Source organism: Hemitrygon akajei, chromosome 10 (genome assembly GCF_048418815.1).
Source record: "Hemitrygon akajei chromosome 10, sHemAka1.3, whole genome shotgun sequence".
Classification (NCBI taxonomy): Eukaryota; Metazoa; Chordata; class Chondrichthyes; order Myliobatiformes; family Dasyatidae; genus Hemitrygon; species Hemitrygon akajei.
The window spans coordinates 70,910,246-70,932,222 of NC_133133.1; the positions used below are offsets into that span (position 1 = coordinate 70,910,246).

General features: G+C 36.5%; 1 protein-coding gene across 3 annotated transcripts in view; it reads right to left on the bottom strand.

The window, feature by feature from the left end:
• Window positions 1-203: 203 nt before the first annotated feature.
• Window positions 204-21,977, bottom strand: part of aifm1 (apoptosis inducing factor mitochondrion associated 1) — a 68,526-nt gene continuing 46,752 nt past the window's right edge. For all 3 annotated transcript variants that reach the window (XM_073058430.1, XM_073058429.1, XM_073058432.1), the window contains 8 exons: window positions 18,165-18,273; window positions 15,711-15,818; window positions 6,128-6,216; window positions 5,875-6,015; window positions 3,055-3,197; window positions 2,801-2,925; window positions 1,875-2,071; window positions 204-484 (listed from right to left, as the gene is read on the bottom strand). In XM_073058430.1, the coding sequence (XP_072914531.1) occupies window positions 413-484; window positions 1,875-2,071; window positions 2,801-2,925; window positions 3,055-3,197; window positions 5,875-6,015; window positions 6,128-6,216; window positions 15,711-15,818; window positions 18,165-18,273 (984 nt within the window). In that variant the 3' untranslated portion in view covers window positions 204-412. The remainder of the gene's footprint in view (window positions 485-1,874; window positions 2,072-2,800; window positions 2,926-3,054; window positions 3,198-5,874; window positions 6,016-6,127; window positions 6,217-15,710; window positions 15,819-18,164; window positions 18,274-21,977) is intronic.

A 21,977-nucleotide genomic window follows, 5' to 3' on the forward strand; every position in this document is an offset into this window, starting at 1 on the left:
ATTTCTAGATGTAAATTAGAGAATACATCTTTCAACAATATGAAACAATTCACGTTGAACTATTCAGTAAGCCAATTCTTCCTGACAGTCAGTCCAAATTTTATCTCCACTTAATATCAGTAAATAGCATTTGGTTAGCCCCAGCATCTGAAAACGCAACTGAATAAAATCCACAGTATTTTAAATCAAGAATTTTTAAACGATGCTTTTACATTATTTTAATATTTAGTTCAGAAAATCTTAATCACTGTGCACATGGTACAAATAGGTCAAATTTTACATAATGTGAAAATTCACAAAATATTACTTACATTCTGAGAATTCAAGCTCCTGATTTCCTGCACAAAAAGTGTTTATAGTTTTATTTAAAAAAAATCTAGACTCTTATATACACAGTTAAACTCTGGTCATTTTAATCTTCATGTATGTTGAACAGCTTTGCAATTTCATTGAGATCATCATGTTCTTCACCATCCTTAATGACCTATGAAAGCAATTAAATATAAAATGCTTTAAAAATATAGAAAGACATCTGTTGTAAAATCTATTTTCCAATGCATTTTCAAAGTCTGTCTCTCTTGATTCTATCCTTAAATTTATATATTCTGAGCATGTTTGTGCAAGCTGATTGTAGATAACAGACTTGCAAAATTGCAAATAAATTCTACTGGGAACCTAATTCGTACGGTACAATTCTGTGGATATGATAGGGTCTTTTAAGAGACTCCTGGATAGGTACATGGAACTTAGAAAAAAAGAGGGCTATGGGTAACCCTAGGTAATTTTTAAGGTAAGGACATGTTCGGCACAGCTTTGAGGGCTGAAGGGCCTGTAGTGTGCTGTAGGTTTTCTATGTTTATAACCCTAGTATGATACTGAGGCAGATGAAAAGCCAAGGGAAATGCACTAATACAAACAGTAAGAGTAGAACTGAAGAAAATCCGTAGAAATACAAAATATGGAAGACGTTGCAGGAAGATGTGTTTGACTATAAAGGTCAAGTGCATGGCTGCATGCAGTTGTTCTTATCTTGGGTGAGTGTTGATTTTGTGATGTGGAAAAAGAGAAAACTGAATTACAGGAATTAGAAGTTGTTCATCCATCTCCATTACATTATGAAGCCAAGCATAATGGCCTTGATACAAATTTATTAATTTTGTATTTAATCCACAAAGATAGTTAAAGAAAAGACCAGATATGCCCAGAGCAGGGCGCACCCGTGGAGGGAGTTAGCAAAGTTAACATTTCAGGTCAATGATCTTTTGACTTTTTGACTAATTTTATTTTATTCTGAGTTACAGCTTTCTGACCAAACGAGCTGTACCACCCAGCAACCCACGTATTTAACCGACAGCTTAACCACAGGACAAATTGTAACAACCCATTAATCTACAAACTGGTATGTCTTTGGAAGGTGGAAGAAAACCAAAGCACCAGGAGGAAACCCATAGGCTCATCATGGGAAGGACATGCAAGCTTCGTATAGAGGACATCGGAATTGAACTCCGCATTCCGTTGTCCTGAGCTCTAAGTCTCATGCTAACCACTATGCTACCGAGGCACTCCACCTGCTTGTCAGAAAAAGTAGTCAATATTAAGATGGTTTTATAGACAGCCATGCAAAAGCACAAGCCCTCATGATTACTCAAAAGGAATGAAATCTTGCTAAATAACTAAGGTAAAATTTAAACGTTATAATTGTTATTACTGACTTTTAATTTAGTTGCACTGTATAGACAGAAAATTGATGTAATTCAAATGATTTTTAAAAAATATAATCAATACTAATAAAAACTGAAAACGCAATGAATTAACCAAAAATATAACAAATACTCAAATCATGTTCCAATGCAACTCTTAATTGTAGCACTAACCTTTCTGGCGATAGGCATTCTGTTAAAAATATTCCACAAAAGAATTCCCACAATTACTTTCTCTCTCAAGTAGAAGATGACCCCTTTTCCATAGTCCTCGCCTTCCACAGGTGGATGAGCAACAGCACTGGCACTAGCAGGCACATTTACAGAAGTGGCAATTTTTTCAGTTTCACTTTCTGATCGGATTCCTGTACCTATAAACAAGAATAAAATATACATGATTAATAGCATGTGGGAAAAATTAATAAACATAACCAATGCCTTATACATTCATTACATTTCATCAATGGGTGAAAGCTACTACTGTTGTTATTTCCATATAAAATCTTAGACTGACTACAGTTTGAGAATATGGATCTTTTTTTTTTATCCTATAGAACTATAACTATTACAACACCATCTAACATCAGCAACAAACACCACAGATCTTATCACATAACTTCTGATTTGAGCATCATATTTTTATGAATTGTGCAGAGTTTAAGTTTCACAGTGGCATTACACAACCAATAGAAGATTAATGGATGTTTCATTGCAAATTTTCCTTTCAAATAAAGCTCGTTCAGACTATTAAGAAACAGATAAACCATTAATGGCTATGTGCTATGATGACTGTTAGTTAAAGCTAAACTGAGCATTTTGAATGTAATTTAGTTTAAAATGTGAAGATCTTTCCAAATACTATGCTTTAATGTATAAAAATTCAAAAGGAGGCTTAAATGTAAAGCATACTAATAAAATATAGCTTTGATTAAAAGAAACACAAAATCTGCAAATATTTAAATGAGACGACATCAGCAGAGAAAGAAAAAAACATTTCAAGCCAATGTTTTTTAATTAAGTGAACTACAGAAGTTGGATCTTTACCATACACCAAGAGTATCAAACATTCATCTTAATTAAGCTAATATAGTGCAACTTACCAGACATTTCTGTCACTGCTTTGGGGGTGTCTTTTGTAGTTCCCTTGGCAAACACTCCCACAGTGGGTAAACTACTGTCGACAATGCCAATTGCTTCATATCCCACATCAGGGCCCAAGTCACTCCTGTAACAGTAAGAATTAGTTAAACTCGAGGGATACTTATCATTGTACAATGTTAGTCAATCGCTGTCAGTTATCCTATTGTTCACGTTTAGATATGTGCCAAGTCAAAGATACTGAGTGAATTCATACCAAAACATGGACTGATGCCAGTAAGGCTTTGCAGCCCCAGTCATGTTTTCTCCAGCCAATCTGCCACTCACTACAGCATGATCATGGTGCTCCACACGCCTCCTGCCCAGCTTAAGGTCATAAAAACAAGCAGCATCTCCAGCCTGTGGGGTCACAAAGCAAATACTAAATTCACTAAGTAAATTAATGTTACTGTTGTACTTTGTAAAATATATTCTATAGCAATTTTTGTAATTAAAAACAGTTACCTTTTATACTTCATGTAGTAATTCTACTGCACATAACATGGGAAAATCCTGGGAACTTTGGACTGGTGAGTCTCACATCAGTTGTAAGGAAATTGCTGGAGAAAATTCTTAAGGCAGGATATATGAGCATTTGGAAACCCAAGGACTAATTGGGAAGGGCCAGCATGGCTTTGTGCGAGGCAGGTCATGTCAAACCAACTTCATTAGAGTTTTTTGACAAGGTGACATGAGACATTGATGAGAGTAAGGCAGTGGACGTTATCTGCATGGATTTTAGTAAGGTGTTTGACGAAGTCTGTCATGGGAGGCTATTCCAGAAGATTCTCAAGATGCATGGCGTTCACAGCGAGTTGACTGTTTAAATTCAGAACAGGCATAGAAGACGGAGGGTAGTGGTTGAAGGGACTCATTTGAGCCAGAGTTCTGTAATTAGTGATGTTCTGGAGAGATCTATGCTGGGACCTCTGGGGGTGGGGGAGGTGTGAGAGATATATATATATGAAAATGTAGAAAGGTGGGTTAATAAATTCACATTATGATACCAGGATTGGTGGAGTTGTGGATAGTGTAGAACACCGATAAAAAAAAATACCACACAAAATAGATAATCTGTTGCAGATATGGGCTGATAAGTGGTAGATGGAGCTTAACCCAGATAAATGAGAGGTGTTGCACCTCGGTAGTGCAAACGCAAGGAGACAGCACATTGTTCAGAACAAGATCCTTAACAGTGTTGCAGAACAGAGAGATTTTGGAATCCAAGTTCAAAGCTCCTTGAAAGTGGCTACACAGGTCAATAAGGTAGTTAAAAAAGCTTATGGAATGCTTGCTTTTAATAGTCTAGGCACTCAGTTCAAAAGTCTGGAGGTTATATTGCTAATTTATAAAACTCTGGTTAAGCATCATCTGGAGTATTGCATACAGTTCCAGTAGCCACACCATAGGAAGGATATTGAGACTTTGGAGAGGGTGCTTAAGAGGTTTACCAGGATGAGCCTGGTTTAGAGAGCATGTGCTATCACAAGAGGCTGGATAATTTGGGGTTGTTTTCTCTAGAGCACCAGAACCTCTAATGGAGGTTTACATCAACTAGTGGAGTGGTGCTGCAGCAACAACCTGGCAGTCAATGTCAGTAAAACAGAAGAGCGGATTGTGGACTTCAGGAAGGGTAAGACAAAGGAACACACACCAATCCTCATAGAGGGATCAGAAGTGGACAGAGTGAGCAGTTTCAATTTCCTGGGTGTCAAGATCTCTGAGGATCTAACCTGGTCCCAACATATCGATGTAGTTATAAAAAGAGCATGACAGCCGCTATACTTCGTGAGTTAAGAGATTTGGCATGTCAACAAATACACTCAAAAACTTCTATGGTTGTAGCGTGGAGAGCATTCTGACAGGCTGCATCACTGTCTGGTATGGGGGGGGGGGGGGCGGAAGCTACTGCACAGGACTGAAAGAAGCTGCAGAGGATTGTAAATTTAGTTGGCTCCATCTTGGGTACTAGCCTACGAAGTACCCAGGACATTATCAAGGTGTGGTGTCTCAGAAAGGCAGTGTTCATTGTTAGGGACTTCCAGCACTCAGGGCATGCCCTTTTCTCACTGTTACCGTCAGGTAGGAGATACAGAACCCTGAAGGCGCACACTCAGCGATTCAGAACAGCTTCTTCCCCTCTGCCATCCAATTCCTAAATGGACATTGAACCCTCGGACACTACCTCACTTTTTTAATATATAGTATTACTGTTTTTCTGCATGATTTTTAATCTATCAGTATATGTATACAGCAATTTATTATTATTTTCTTTTTCTTCTATATTATGTATTGCACTGAACTGCTGCTGCTAAGTTAACAGATTTCATGACACATGCCAGTGATAATGGCAGAGTCCACTGTCATCGGCTGAAGACTCTTTGATTTTTTTTTCAAAACTGTAGATTTTCTATGTTTCTATTGGGTAACCCTAGGTAATTTCTCAGCTAAGGACATGTTCAGCACAGCTTTGTGGGCCGAAGGGCTTGTATTGTGCTGTAGGTTTTCTATGTTTCTATAATAAACCTAATTCCGATGAGATTATGAAAGGCATAGATAGAGTGGACTGAGAGCATCTGTTTCCCAGGTTTGAAATATCTAATACCAGAAGGCATGCACTGAAGATGACAGGGGTTAGATTTGAGGAGGAGGAGAGGGGTAGGTCTTTTAGTCAGGGTCATAGATGCCTGGAATTCGATGCCTGGTATGGTGGTAGAGGCAAATACATTTGAGGATTTTTAGAAACGTTTGGATAGACACATGAATGTAAGGAAGATGGAGGGATATGGACATTGTGTAGATAGGATGGATTAGTGTTTGGGTGTTTTTAATTTGCGTTTTAGCTGGTTCGTCACAACATTGTGATGTACTGTTCTATGATCTATGTTCCATAACATTTTATCCAAGTTACAGACAAAAAGAATGCAGACAATGATAAAGAAATACCACTGTGGATCTGGTCTTGTATTGAGAAACTTAAAACATGGACCTTCACTTTTCCAAAAAGATATTTTTGAGCAATGACCTGAGTACTTACCACCCATATATTTGAACGTGCTTGTAGTTCTGCATTCACTCTAAATCCACCAAAGTCAGAATCTACCTCCAACCTTGCTGACTTTGCTAACTCCACACTAGGTTCAAGTCCCACTGCAGCAATGACATGATCAGTTTTTATCTGCAAACAATACAAAATAGATGAAATCAACCTGGATTAACTGGGAATTTAGTTAAAAAGACTAAAATACTTAAATACTTGATATTGATGAGTTTATATTAAGTATACATACTGTTTGGCCATCCTTCAGCTGCAGAACAACTTTATTATCTTTATACTTTGCAGATTTCACAACGGTAGCGGGCATGACATTAACCCCCTCTGAAACAGGAAAAAGTTATATTTTAATACAGAACTGAAACTTAAAAACCCACATATAATCTGCTATTCCACAAAATGCCCAAGTGTGAAACAAGTAATCCACTGAACTTGGACTGGGGAATCTGCACTCAGATCCTCAACTTAATCCACAAGCCCATCCTCTTGAATAGAAATGGTACCCACATAAACAACAAGTAGTTTAGCTTACATTATTTAGATTTGTAGGAATGTTTAAACTTATGTTTAAGGTGGTAATACTTTTAGAGTTTTCAATAGTTTTTATTGTTTATTTCATTTTAACTGTCTTACAATTTTTCTAAATGCTCAAGATTTCTAGAAACATTTCAAAATCTTTACATCTCCGACCAATGGCAAAGCTAAGAACAAAACTTAGCCATCAGTCAGGAGTTTACAAAGGGGTTTCATCATCAGGCCACTGTTTTTCATTATAACATAAGATGACTTGGTGCTACAATGCTCAGATTTACCTACTGGATGCAGATAAAGTGTAGGTCTGCAATCTTTATATGATCCTCACAATCACTTGTCATCCAACAAACCCTGGATTGAGAGTTTGATTAAAAAAAACCTTTAGCAGATGTAAAGATCTGAAAATTGTAGCAGGGACACTTTAATAAATCAAGAGGGAACATGAAATATCACTAGCACACAAGATTAAGGAAAACCCCAAAGTGCTGCATAAGTATATTAAGGGCAAGAGAGTGATCACAGGAAGAATAGGGCCCATTAGGAATTAATGGTGAAATTTGTGCAGGAACCAGAGAATGCAAATGAAGTCTTAACCAAATACTTTACCTGCATTCATGAAGGTGGACTCTGTAGTTCAAAATGTCAGAGAGGGGAAAATTGGAATTCTGGGTCAAATCCCAATTAAATTTAACGATGCATCACATATCTCAGTGTTTCAGATCCCCAGTGTTTGATGAGATGTATTCCAAGTTGCAAAGTCAGGCATGGTAGGAGTTTACTAGGTCCCTGGCAAGTTTTTTTGAATGTGCTCGCTGGCCACAGGTGAGGTATCAATGACTAGAGGACCAACAGATGTGGTACATTTATTTGTGAAGGATAGCAGGAATAAGCCAGGCATGCAAGTCCAATTTCAGTGGTAGGCATGTTTAGTCTGAATCTAACCAATCTAATTACATTTTTTGAAGAGGTAACAAAAATAGTGAAAAGGAGGGGTGAAGAGGAGCTGGGTGATTGCTTATGGATCCACATGTAACCTTGTGCAAACAAGTAATCAAAATATGGAAAAAATGTGGTATTCTGCAGAGATCTGTGTTCTCAATTATGAATTAATTACTTCAATTAAGGAAGCATGAATGATTAATATGACTTTAATGACACTATGAAGTACAATGTCAGTGTATGTTATAGATGGGAATAATCAATTGCAAAGGAGCATTGATAGGCTAGATACTTGGGCAAAAATGTGATAAGCAGAATTTAACTTGTGAAAATGTGGACACGTACCAAGACAATTCATAATTTTCTGAATACTGAACTGCGGAAGAACAGCGAAATTAAGGTACCAATGCAGAAATCACGAAAATCTTATTGTGATGAGATATAATAATAAAAACTATTAAGCCATCTAATCAAATGGAGATGGAATACAAAAATTCACATTTACCAAGAGGGTCAGATTGCAAGTAGTGAGATCATCATCACTCATGCTTACTGTTTTCCTTAATGGAGATACAGTGTCACGAGGAACTTCCATTTTAATCTGGCCCATGACCCTTGTCCAGTTCTCCCTAACTTCATTGGGGTCTATGTTTTCCTTTCATCCCATCTAGGAATTCATTCTGGGTTTAGTCCATAACTTGAGATGGGATTTGGTATTGCTTTGGTAAGACTCTTGGCAGTGTGGATGATCAGAGGGATTTTGGGGTCCATAAGACGCTCAAAGCAGCTGTGCAGGTTGACTCTGTGGTTAAGAAAGCGTATGGTGTATTGGCCTTCATCAATTGTGGAATTGAATTTAGGAGCCGAGAGGTAATGTTGAGGCTATATAGGACCCTGGTCACACCCCACTTGGAGTACTGTGCTCAGTTCTGGTCGCCTCAAGGATGTGGAAGCCATAGAAAGGGTGCAGAGCAGATTTACAAGGATGTTACCTGGATTGGGGAGCATGTCTTATAAGAATAAGCTGAGTGAACTCGGCCTTTTCTCCCTGGAGCGAAGGAGGATGAGAGGTGACCTGATAGTGGTGAACAAGATGATGAGAGCCATTGATCGTGTGGATAGTCAGAGGCTTTTTCCCAGGGCTGAAATGGTTGCCACAAGAGGACACAGGTTTAAGGTGCTGGGGAGTAGGTACAGAGGAGATGTCAGGGGTAAGTTTTCTACTCAGAGTGGTGAGTGCGTGGAATAGGCTGCCAGCAACAGTGGTGCAAGCAGATGCGATAGGGTCTTTTAAGAGGCTTTTGGATAAGTACATGGAGCTTAGTAAAATAGAGGGCTATAGATAAGCCTAGTAATTTCTAAGGTAGGGACATGTTTGGCACAACTTTGTGGGCTGAAGGGCCTGTATTGTGCTGTAGGTTTTCTATGTTTCTATGCTTTCCAGGGGGAAGACAAAGACTAAAGTTACAAATTGGAGTCACAAACATTGTGATGTGTGGTGTGTGGGTGAGAGAGACAGTAAGGGTCGGGGCTGGTTATGGACTAGACTGTAGTGTTAAAAGTTTATAAGAGGCTGAGAAATGAGGTTGCTTTATTAATGGAGGTTAGGGTAGTTAGGGTTCAGCTTATCAGCAACTGTGCATTTAACCACGCACAGCATTTCAAAATGGATATTTTGGCCTTAGTTCTATACAATAATAGATGTAAAAGCACTAAAAGTTGACACATTCCAATGGCTTTCTTTTGTTGAAAAGTAGGTTTAAGAACTGTACAATTGATTATTTAAGGTAATTAAAAGCATTGTCCAGTGTAATTTGAATGGACAGAAAAAAAATCAACATTCAGAGATAAGGGTGACTAGAGGAAGGGGTCATAAAACATATTAAAGCCACGCTCTTCAAAAATCACGTCATAATATCATTCTTACGGGACTTCTGGTTAAGATGTCGGTAGCTTAAGTCGCTAAAGCTATTGCTCCGCTCCATTTCATATACCTGCATTTATTTTTTACTCTTCCTCCCACTATTGAAGTTGCTGGCTGCACAATGAGTGTATCTAAGCCTACTAAATCGGCAAAAAAAGACACTCCATTGGGAGCAACCTTGAGTGAAATTGTGTCGCTGTTAGAACAAACCCGACAAGATATGTTTTCTCAATTTAGTTCGTTGGAACTGAAACTGGATAAAATCAACTCTACACTGGAGAATCACGCTCAACGTTTATCACATGTTGAAGAAGTCACGGAGAAACTAGACTGTCGTTGTAAAGACCTGGAAAGGGTTTGCTCTATCCTAAAGGAGCATAATAGCAAGTTAACTCTTAAAGTTATGGACCTTGAAAGCAGGAGTAGATGCCAAAATCTTCGAATTCTCGGCTTGCCTGAGACTGTTGAAGGGGGATCTCCTGTCGAATTTTTCTCAAACTTTCTATGTGAGACTTTTGGAAGCGAAATACTTTCCAGTCCTCCAGAGATTGATCGAGCGCACCATATATTTACATCTCGCTCAGCGGATGGCCAGAGACCACGTCCAGTGATAATTCACCTCCAACGTTACCAAATCAAGGATTTACTAATTAAAGAAGCTCGCCAACGTAAAACGCTTCAATAAAAAGGTCATGCTATCCGTTTAGTAGAGGACTATGTAGCTATGAGTTATGAGTCAACGTGCTGAATACAGAGGAGTAATGAAAGTTCTCTACGATCGTGGACTTTATCCGTCTCTCGCCTATCCAGCCCGGCTCCGAATCAAGCTTAGGGACGGCGATTTTAAACGTTTCGATTCGGTTGCAGAGGCGCAGACCTTCATTGATAGCCAATCTGCTACTTCGAGTTCCTCAGATATGATATATGTTTTTTTTTCTTTTCAGCCTTTTTCGTTTCTGTTTAGATAACGGTTATTTTTTTCTACAATTCTAATCTTTATTTCTACCTTTTTCATTATCCATTTAACTCAATATATTTCGATACGATGGATTTCTATTCTTTAGTATGGGCATTTTCATTTTTCTTAAATAGAGCTGATTGTGAAACTATGTAATTAGACACGTCTTAAAGGTCTTTGGAGACTATTTCAAAATGGAGTCGGTGTCGCATGAAAAAACTGATATCAATTCATGAAGTGACGACGTCTTTGAATGGTTTTTTGTTTTTCTTTTCAGACTTCAATCTCCAATTTTTACAAATCTTGATATTTTCTTTTTTAAACTTAAAATGTAGCTGCTGTCGCATCTATTTAATTAGTAGCTTAATTACGTTGCATTGTCCTATTGAAGTGTTTTTTTCCATTTTCTCAATTTTAGTTTCTATCTTACATAATTTTAGTTCTTTAAAGGTGATGATTTTTTTTCTCTCAGGTTAGATTATTTTAACCTTAAGCAGCAGTTGATGCTGTACCATTAAACTCAGTTTCGGGTTTGGATCAAATTCCTCTCGAATGGATTTTTCTTTGGTGGTTTTATTTTCCTGTGTTTCAAGATTCTATTTGTGTTTTTTTTCTTATTTTTATGATTCGGTTGGATTACTTACTTTGACGTTAAAGCTTTTTTTCTGTATAACTGAGTTTATAGATGATCTTTTTTTCAGTTTATCAGCTCTAGCAGGAAGGTTGGGGTAAAGTTTTTTTTAGACCATTACACATTAAGATTTACAAACTTTGAATGTATTGTTTTTTCTTGTTAAGGTAAATCTTTGTTTGTAACTCTTAAAGCTTTTTGGTGTTTATTTCCATTACTGTATCAACAGTTGGAGTGGAGATAATTAAGATGTTACCTAATTGGAAGTCCAGTAGGGGGTTCGTTTTTCTCGGGGAGAGCTTGCTGCTTTATATTTGCAGCTTTCTTGTTGTAGGTTTAGAGGGTGTGGGTGGGAACTCCAATGCTAATATTATATATGGAATTTTGACATATTTGTACTAAACAGGATGTAATTTCATCCTTTTTTTTCCTTCTATACTTTTGCCCCAGAATTACATATAAATTTCAGATATGGTTTAATGCCTGCTATCTTTTTTTTCTTATGTTCGATGACTAGTCCATTGAACTTTGTCAGCTGGAATGTTAAGGGTTTGAATCATCCGGTTAAAAGGGGGAGAGTGTTCGCACATCTTAAACAGCTTAGAGCAGAGGTAGTCTTTTTACAAGAAACACATATTCGTCACTCAGATAATTCTCGTCTTGTGGCACGATGGGCAGGACAACACTTTCATTCAACTTTTCAAGCCAAGGCGAGGGGCGTTTCAATTCTTATAAACAAAAATGTTTCTTTTGAGCTTCATAATATCTGATCCTAATGGACATTTTATTATTGTTTCCGGGAAACTTTATAATACACCGGTGGTCTTAGCCAACCTTTACGCTCCTAACTTGGATGATGTAGGGTTTTTTGACCGTTTTTTTTCTTCATTGCCAGAACTAAGTTCATACTCTCTTATATTGGGTGGTGACTTTAACTGTTGGCTGGATCCAGTTTTGGACAGATCTTCTTCTATCCCTAGACAGTTAAGTAAATACGCTTTATTTATTCAATCTTTTCTTTCTAATTATGGAATATCTGATATTTGGCATTTCTTTCATCCACATGAAAGAGATTACTCCTTTTTCTCACAAGTTCACCATACATTTACTAGAATCGACTATTTTTTAATTGATAATCAATTGATCCCATCTGTCCGTTCTTGTGACTATAAGAGTATATTGATTTCAGATCATGCCCCACTTACATTGTCCATAGTTCTCCCTGGCCTCCCTCAAGTAAATAAACACTGGCGTTTTAATCCGACCTTGTTGTCGGATAATGACTTTGTAAAATTTATGGAGGATCAGTTAACTTACTTTTTAAATACCAATGCACTACCTGAAACCTCTAGTCAGGTGGTTTGGGACGCAATGAAAGCATATCTAAGAGGTCAAATAATTTCCTACACAGCAAATTTGAAAAGAAAGACTCACAAAGAACGTTTAGAACTGATCAATCAGATTAAAGCTATAGACCAATTATACGCCCAGGTCAAGGATCCGGAGTTATATAAGAAAAGAATGGAACTTCAAAATAATTTAATCTTATTTCTACTTATCCGATTGAACGCCAACTTTTGGGCAGTCGGAGTAAGTTCTATATTCACAGGGATAAATCTGGTAAGTCCTTAGTTAACCAACTTAGGCACTCTAAAGCAAAACAACACATCACTAAAATTCAAATGAGTAATGGGAATATTAGTGTGGACCAGTCTGAAATTAATGATACATTCAGGAATTTTTACTCTCAACTTTACACCTCTGAATCCTTTAACGGTAATACTACTGTTATGCAATTCTTAGATAGTTCAAATATTCCTAAACTTTCTTCTGATCTTAAACATAAATTGAATGAGCCATTATCCTTAGAGGAAATATCCTCTGCTATTTCTGCTTTGCAGCCTGGTAAATCTCCTGGTCCTGATGGGTTCTCTACAGAATTTTATAAATCATTTTCCTAATTGCTCTTATCCCAACTTAGTTTAGTTTTTTCTGATTCTTTTAAACAAAATAAATTGCCTGCATCATTTGATGAGGCTTGTATCATTCTTTTAGCGAAAAAAGGCATGGATCCATTAGAATGTGCTTCATACAGGCCGATTTCTCTATTAAATGTAGATGCAAAAATTTTAACTAAAGTTTTGGCCCTTAGGCTGGAGACTATTTTACCCTTAATTATCTCTGAGGATCAATCTGGCTTTATTAAAAATCACCTTCCCTTTTTCAATATTAGACGTCTTTTTAATATTCTATATTCATCTTCATCAGGGACCCCTGAATGTGTTATCTCTCTTGATGCCGAAAAGGCGTTTGATCGGGTGGAGTGGCACTATTTATTTGCGGTTTTAGAAAAATTTGATTTTGGATATAATTTTATTAAGTGGATTAAGTTACTATATTCCCAACCAATTCCATCAGTTTTGACTAATTCCCAGCAATCCCAACCGTTTGATCTTAAACGTGGCACCCGACAGGGATGCCCTTTAAGCCCTCTGTTATTTGATCTGGCTGTCGAGCCATTGGCAATTGCGTTTCGCAGTTGAACTGAACTGACTGGGATCTGGAGGGGCGGTTTTGAGCACAAGGTCTCTCTATACGCCGATGATTTGTTACATTTTATATCAAACCTTTCTTTGTTGTTTTCACTTCTCAATAAATTTAGTCAGCTATCAGGATACAAACTTAATCTACATAAGAGTGAACTTTTTCCGATAAATAAGGAAGCACAAGAATTAGAATTTCACAATCTCCCTTTTAAAGTAGTAAACAATTGTTTTACTTATCTTGGTATTATCGTAACAAGGAACTATAATCGACTGTTCGATGAGAATTTCAATAATCTTTTAAATTTTACAAAACAGAAATTAGCACAGTGGTCACCTCTGTCCATGTCTTTAATTGGGCGAATTAATGTAATTAAAATGTATATTCTCCCTAAATTTCTATATTTATTTCAATCTTTACCTATATTTATTCCTAAAGTTTTTTTTGATTCTTTAGATCCTGACAAGCATTTGACCCCGGCTAAACAACGAACATTGTCTTTTGCCTCTTTTCTAGCCAGACGAGCAGTACTCCTTAAATGGAGAGATGTAGTTCCCCCTACCCATGCTCAATGGCTTAGGGATATTATGTCTTGTTTAGATCTCGAAAAGATTCACTACTCACTTTCTAATTCGGACATAAAGTTCCACAGGGTGTGGGGATCTTTTCTCGAATATTTTCGTAACTCTCACCTAGATTGACAGGTGTTTGTTCTTTTTTCCCTTGATAATCGGACCCTACATTTCCAGCTTTTTTTTTGACTTTTGTTTTTTTCTGATCAGGTAGCAGGCTACCCCCCTTTTTATATTACAATATATAGTTCTGGGGTAATAAAAGTGTATCTCATATAATGGTTGGCTTGGAGTTGGATAGGTGATGGATTGGGTGCTTTTCTTTCTTTTTCTCTTTTTTTTTCCTTTTTTACTATGGGTGACTTGCTCATTTGTTAAGACATGTATTATTGTTATTTTTGTTTATATGGCAATGATCCTTCTATATATATTATTGATTTTATTTTCTTCGTTGTAGTTTGTAGAAAATTACAAATAAATTTTTTTTTAAAAATATCATTCTTACAAAAGGGGTTGTGTAAATTTAAATTCTCCCAAAGAAAAGGACCAATGATGCTAGGTCAATCAAATTACCATAACACGTTAATTTAGCTTAAGGTATTAAGTGCCATTGAACTTAGGCACGTCGATCAGATCCAGATTCTGATGAACCACAATCTGATTTATTGAAAATTTTTAAAATAATACTTTGTTTTATTTTTGCATACAATTGTTGACAACATCAAATAAATATGCCTCACTTCTGAGTTGAATGAATAATTTCCACTGAACTCTACCAGAAGGGTACTTCTGAACTACATCCAAATAAGCTATACAACTGGAACTCTGCTGAATAACATGCAATTCAATAATAAGCATCTATTAAAGCTGATACTTTTTCTAATAAAAATTTTTAAATCTTTATTGAAAAATGAAGGAAAAAGATGCATACTGTTTTCTACCGTTATAAATTACTGTGACTATCCATGATTTTAATTTTAAAACTTTATTCTCTATTTATATTGGTTCTTTAACTTCAGAAAGACTCTCAAAGTACAAACATTAGGACTGAAGGATTACACATTAAGAACAGCTTGAAGTGTTGCAGAAGTTTACTGATTTTATTTTTAAGTAAATCCATTTGTAGCGGTTACTTGAAAACAAACCAAAACTGCTAGGAGATTCAGCTAGGGTGCTCGGCAAAGTATGACAGAGAAAAAGGTATGTTCAACCCTTTATTATGAAACCAGCTAAGACAAACAAACTCGTAGCGATAAAACACAAATGAAACTAAATTAGCGATACAATGGTCTAACATGGTCTAATGGTGATATTAGCTTCTGAATAGTATAATTTAGCGTTCCAATCAGCTATCTAGTTAGCGTTCCAATAACATCCCATTTAGTATATTTAGGCAGTCTAATAACATTCCAATTAACAGTAAACAAAAAATATCATTCCCTGTGGCTTACTCGCATTCCACTAAACTAAACACTGAAGAAACAAGAATGTGCAACTATCCTTATTTGCTTCTACCACTCCCCTATCCACATGACAGATTGCCATAATAAATGTGCCACAAACTACCATACAGACAGAAAACAGATACATGGCTCCAACAGACAGAAAATAAATGCATGGCTACTACACCAGTTTGTGATATTAAAGCAACAAACATTTCCACTGTCAATCAAAGCACTTCAAAATAATTTACACTAATATAAACAAGATATTTACCTTTTCTTACTTTCTCAGTTGTCCAGTTGCTGAGGTATTCCGGGAGAATTTTACCCATGTTTCCCTTCTCTGGAAATATCTGGATCACTTCAAGTTCCGTATTTTGTGCTATAAATCAACATATTATGATTTTTAAAAAGTATACTTGGAACAACTAAACTTTCCAATACACAACCTTTGTCTTTTATTAGCTTTACGGCAATTTTCGGTTTTGTCTGATACTAGTAGGGCCATAAAAGATAGGAACAATAGACCACTAAGCTCCTAGATCCATGATCTTCTTGTCATTCAGTAAGATCACGGTTGCTCCAGCTTTATTCAAGTCCACTTTCCTGATATAGTCCCACTGACTCTTGATCACACTATTGATTAAAAAATCTCTGAGCTTTATTGAAAGAAAACACCAAGGCAATAAAACTTGAGAGCTGTTAAAGATACAGAACTCAATAAACAAACAAGCAAAAGAAAGTTGACAAAGAATACTGCAGGGTATAGATCAAGTGGAAATCTGGGTGGAGAAAAAGCAGATGGAGTTTAATCCAGACGAGCGTGAGGTGATGCATTTTGTCAGCTCAAATCCAAGAAATATATATTACAGGATTGTTAGAATCACTGATGTATAGAAGGATCTTGAGCTTCAAGTGTACACTCCCTGAAAATGGCAAATACAAATGGATAGGTAAAAAAGAAATGGATAGATGGTAAAGGACAACAGTATGCTTGTCTTCATTAATTGAGGTGTGAGCCGAAAAGTTGGGGAGCTGTGTTTGCAGCTCTATAAAAGTTTAATTAGGCCACATGTGGAGAACTGTGTACAATTCTGGGCTGCCACACTATCGGAAGGATGTGGAGACTTTGGAAAGGGTGCAAACATGGATTGTTTTCTCAGTAGTGTCATAGGCTAAAAGGGCATAAAAGCATATAAAATTATGTGAGGCATGGATAGGGTAAACAGTTAGATACTTGAAGTCTTAGGTTTAAAGTGGGAGATGAAAAGTTTAAGGAGATTCACTAGGCAAGATTATTTTTCACATGGACAGTGGTAGGTGTTGCAGCCAGGGGAGATGGTGAAAGTGGATATAACAGCAATGCTGATGAGACATTTAGACAAACACAGACTGGCAGGGAACAAAAAGACATGGACTGTGTGAGGGCAGCTGGGATTAATTTAATTTTCGGTATGGTCAGCACAGACATCGTGGACTGACAAGCCTGTTCCTGTGCTGTACTGTTCTACATTCTAAAACAATTCCAAGGAATATATTTAATACAAGACAGTGCTTGCTGAAGTCACTTCCACCCACACTACCATTCTCTTCCAAATCACCTTAAATGGGGGAAATATTAAAGTTTTTGGGAAAAGAACACAGAACTAAGAATATTGCTTGGTTCTAATACAGATAAACAACTTCCAATTGGGGACAATATATTGTGATGGCCTAACTAAAAATTGTGCATGTATGATTGTTTTATTAACTTATGGAATAAATAGCATCCATTGTTTCTATTGGCTCACAATCAAATATTCCCAGAAGCAATAATATTTTATTGCCCAGCATTTCAGTAGAATTTTTATGCATCATTTGCAAAACACCATTCTGAAAAGCCTCAATATCTGCATATCTTAGGCCACAGATTTAGATAAGCCTATACTGAAAGGAGTATTAATGCTTTATTTGCTGTTTTTAGAGAAAACTGTCATTCCTGCACCTAGTGCTGTCCAGACACGGAAAACTCTACAAACCTCTCACACATGTGGACATTGATTATCACTCAAACACTAGACAGTTGAATCACGGAACACAAAGCAGCTTTCACACTTTTCAATACTGTTCCAGATTTATTTAAATTTTCTTTCTATTTCTTACAATACCACTATAGAGTTACATTTAAGATAGTGGTATACTTCAAGGTCAAAGCAGATAATTAAACAGAAAAGGGACTGACAGGTTTTACGGCAAAGGGAATTAAACTACCAGGAGACCTGCCACGGCTATTGTAAAGCTGTTAAAGAAAACAAAAGCAGGCATCTTTCTGGCAAGAAATACTAAAAAGATTCTAAGAAGAGATGTTACTTGAACAGCAGATAACGCCATTCTAATATATCTAGATCTCAGCTTGAAAATCTGTCGTTGTCAGCAACATGCAGACCATGAAAATAAGTATGTGATACTGATTGGTTTAAATTTGAGTGCATTCTTATTTGCTAATGTTGAGCTTTTCATCCAGTAGATGTGAATTATGATCAGTGTAGCAATAAGACTGTCCTGAGGCTATTTAAGTGATCAAAATTCAAAACTTGGTACTGTAAGAAATGGAACAAAGTCACTTTCATAAAATATTGTGTTCTGCAAAGTAACTCAAAAGTACCTTCTGCTCTAGATTTCTTACTGAAAATCAATGTATAAAATAAATCCAGCCTATCTCACTTGAATAAACTCAACAAAGGCATACCACGTCTTCCCAAAGCACAAGCCAATTCGCTACCCAGAAATCCACCACCAATGATTACAACAGACTTCACATTTCTTGAAATCTTTTCCAATGATTTAAAATCTTCTATCTGTAAAAGAAATTTAAGGCGATTAGAAAAATTTGTTTACTTCCCTAAAAGAAAAAGCATAACATAAAATTTTTCACTGGCATTCAATTTCTTCCTCCAGCACTTGCAGAAGACATACATCACAATGTCTTTCCCAACCAGTGTCTCTGCTGAGTGTATTCCGGAGTAGTTACAGCTTAAATCCAGTATGTGGTTCAAGCTCTTTCAAATATATCAGCAAGGACCATCAATTCCCAGTTTACCGTGAATTCCAAATCGTACAGCTGCCATGTATATAGCTGTAGTTACAATGCTAGTTAAGAGTTGATTGTCGCCAAACCAGGATTAAACCGAAAATATGAAGTAGATTAGGCAGCATCACTGAAAATAAACAGTTTACGTTTCTGTTTAGAAAGTTTGAAGTTAATAACTCATCAGGGGTGATTGATAAATTCGTGGCCTAAGGTAGAAGGCGATGAATTTCTGCATAATCACTCAATGAGTTGACCTGCATGTGCATGTAACAAGAGCTGTATAACTCATCTCCTTCCACCCTAGGCCACAAACTTATCAATCACCCATCTGTGGACACTTTCTGGAGGTCTAAGATCCGTAAGCTCCATGACTACTGGACTAAGTGTGTAAATGTAGGAGGGGACTATGTTGAAAAATAAATGCGCTAGGTTTTCTAAAATCAACTCCTTCTACCTTAGGCCACGAACCAATCAATCATCCCTCGTACTTACTATTCTGTATTGCATTAAAACTTGGAGAAAGTTTGTTTCAAGGAAATCTGAAAGCATTCCATTTCCAAGATAAGATGACCTTTGAATCTCACAATTCAATTATTTACAACTAATTTTGCAATTTCAAATTCACATTGGAGTATAATTTTGTTCTCTACTTGCAATTTAAGATCAATTTATAATATTTAATTGCTTTCAATATGATCTTAACACTGTTTTAGATTTAAAATTGTTATGAATATGAATGTTATAAATGTTAATTTCAAATTTAATATGGATGGGAATGCATTCCACTGTCAAAATTAAAATAACAATGAAATTCAAGCTTGAGCTTCAGACTCCATTAGTTTCAAAAAACAAAATCACTTAGAAAATCTAGTGATGAGAGGAAACAACTAACAAAATTTATGGCAAGAATGTCTTCAGATTATGTACTTGTGAAGCGGATTCAACATTAATTTAATTTGTTAAAAGTTGATAACAAAAGATTACACAGATTACACAAAGGAGGTCAATCCAGAAAACATAACTAAATGCAACATAGAAGACAAGACATGGAAAAGAACAGAACAAAATGTCGATGTCAATGGAATGCAAAATAAAATCCTTTGACTGTAGGATCTGAAAAATGAAAACAAGTAAGATTGACAGCCACCATTTTGTAGAAAAAACATCTGATTTACTTTAAACATCAAGAACAGCTATTAGAACTACGTCGTAAAGACCGCACTCATAAGTACTCAAATGCATTGATTTATTCGCACCTAACTATGGAAATTTTCATGGGTTCTACCAACACCTTTCTCTGTCATACATGGAACCACTTACATTTTAATCCTATCTAGGTCTCCCTTTTCATGTATTTTTCCAGTACTTTGATGACTGAATTGGGACTGCTTCCTATACTCATACCTTTTTTAGTTAATTTCTAACGTAGTTTAACTTACACAGTTTGTCTCTGACTCTTGCTTTGCTTTCCTTGACATCAATCTCTATGATGAACGTTAGCTACCAATATCCACCCTAAGCACACTAGGTTACAGAGTTACTCAGCTAGATTTCCTCTTATTCTGCTTTGTGCAAGGCCTCCATTTCAGTTTCTTCCAGCTCCCATATTTCTACTGTATCTGTTCTGACATTATCCTCCACACTAATGCTGCCAAAGTTTGTTTCTCCTTTCTCCTCCATTGTAGTTTCACCTCTACCAGAGCCAACAAGGCTTGAATAGCTGTTCCACTTCCTATATTTCTGCTCTCCTTCTCTCCCAATAAGGATTCCCCATTGTCCTCACTTTCAGACAATAAACCTGAATTTTTCAACACTACCAATGTAATGCCATCAGCAGACACACTGCCACTCCTTCCTTTTCAGCTGTCTGAAGGAACTAATCCCTTTGGGATTTTCTGGTTCCCTTGGATATACACAAATACTTACTTTTTCTCGCACCCCCCCCCCCCCCACAACAGTTCCAAACTATTATAGAAATACAGACCTAATTATTTTACCTGCTCCATGTGTGCTGCCTGAGAACTCAATTTTTCTAACTAATGCTGTCACTTACACTTCTTCTACTTTAGTTATTGCATTCTGTCTCCTTCACATTGAGATATCTCTAATAAATATTTCTGCTCAGTTTCTATTGACTGAGTTTCCAGTTATCTGTTAGTGTAATCCTCCAACTCATTCCTACTCTGACTTGCCTTTGGCCTCCTGCAATGTTTCAATGACATTCAGCAGAAACTCATGAAACCGAACTTAATCTTCTCTCTGTGCACATTACAGCTTTCTAGACTGAATGAATTCAACAATTTCACATAATCAGCCATGCCAGCTTTGAATTTCCTATTTCTACCACTGAAATCCCACCCCGCCATTTTTTCCTTCTTCAGGCAACTTCACATTTAATTTGTCTCCCCATATTGTGTATCACACAAATGCACCATGTTTTCACTTGCATTTACTTGCCTCTTTCAACCACCATCATGTTTTCTAATTTCAACTCAATCACACACTGCTTTTAGTTCTTCCTGCCCCTTTTCTGTCCTCTGCAATGTAAAACTTGCTTTATTTTCAGTTCTGATAAAAGAACATTCAGGTAAACAAATAACACTTTGCTTAATATATCCGCCCAAACCAACTGCGAAAATTGTTCACATTTTGTTTTTATAATGCAAAATTTAGTGACAGGATTATCAGCACATGCAATCTAATTTTACAAATTATTTAATGACGAATGTTTTTCTGAAAGCAGAAGTCACAGTCTGTAAAGAAATTAGCTTTATCTGTCATGTATACTTTTGAAAAATCCAGTTAACTGCTTTGTTTGTGATTTTCTGGAGGCAGTCCGCAGTTGGCTTTCAATGCCAACAAAGCATGTCCACAACTTACTAACCCTAACTCGTACATCTTTTGAACGTGAGAGGAAAGTGGAGCACTTGGAAGAAACCCACATATATCTACAGATTAGAGATTTTTTTAAGATCTAAACTACATACATTTCCTACTAGGCCAGCTGAGAACATAATAGATGTAATTTTTTAATTGAAACCTTTTGAAAATGGCTGAATATCATATATTTATGATCTGTTGTCGGGACTGAGAATGGCTCCTTCAGATAAAATTAAAAAAGATTGGGAAAAGGATCTACAGACTTCATTATCTGATGAGACGTGGAGGGTTATTTTCAAAATGGTTATTTCTTCATCATTATGTGCTCGTCATTCCCTTCTACAGTTTAAAGTAGTACACGGGGCTCATATGTCTAAAGACAAGTTCTCTCGTTATATTGCAGATATATCTCCTTACTGTGACAGATGTAATAATGGAGAGGCTTCATCAATTCTTATGTTTTGGTCATGTTTGAGCCTTGAAAGATATTGTAAAGATGTATTCCAAACTTTTTCTGTACTTTTAAAAGTTAGTTTTAAGCCCAATCCTTTGACTGCCTTATTTGGTATTGTTGAGGAAAGAGTTATAATT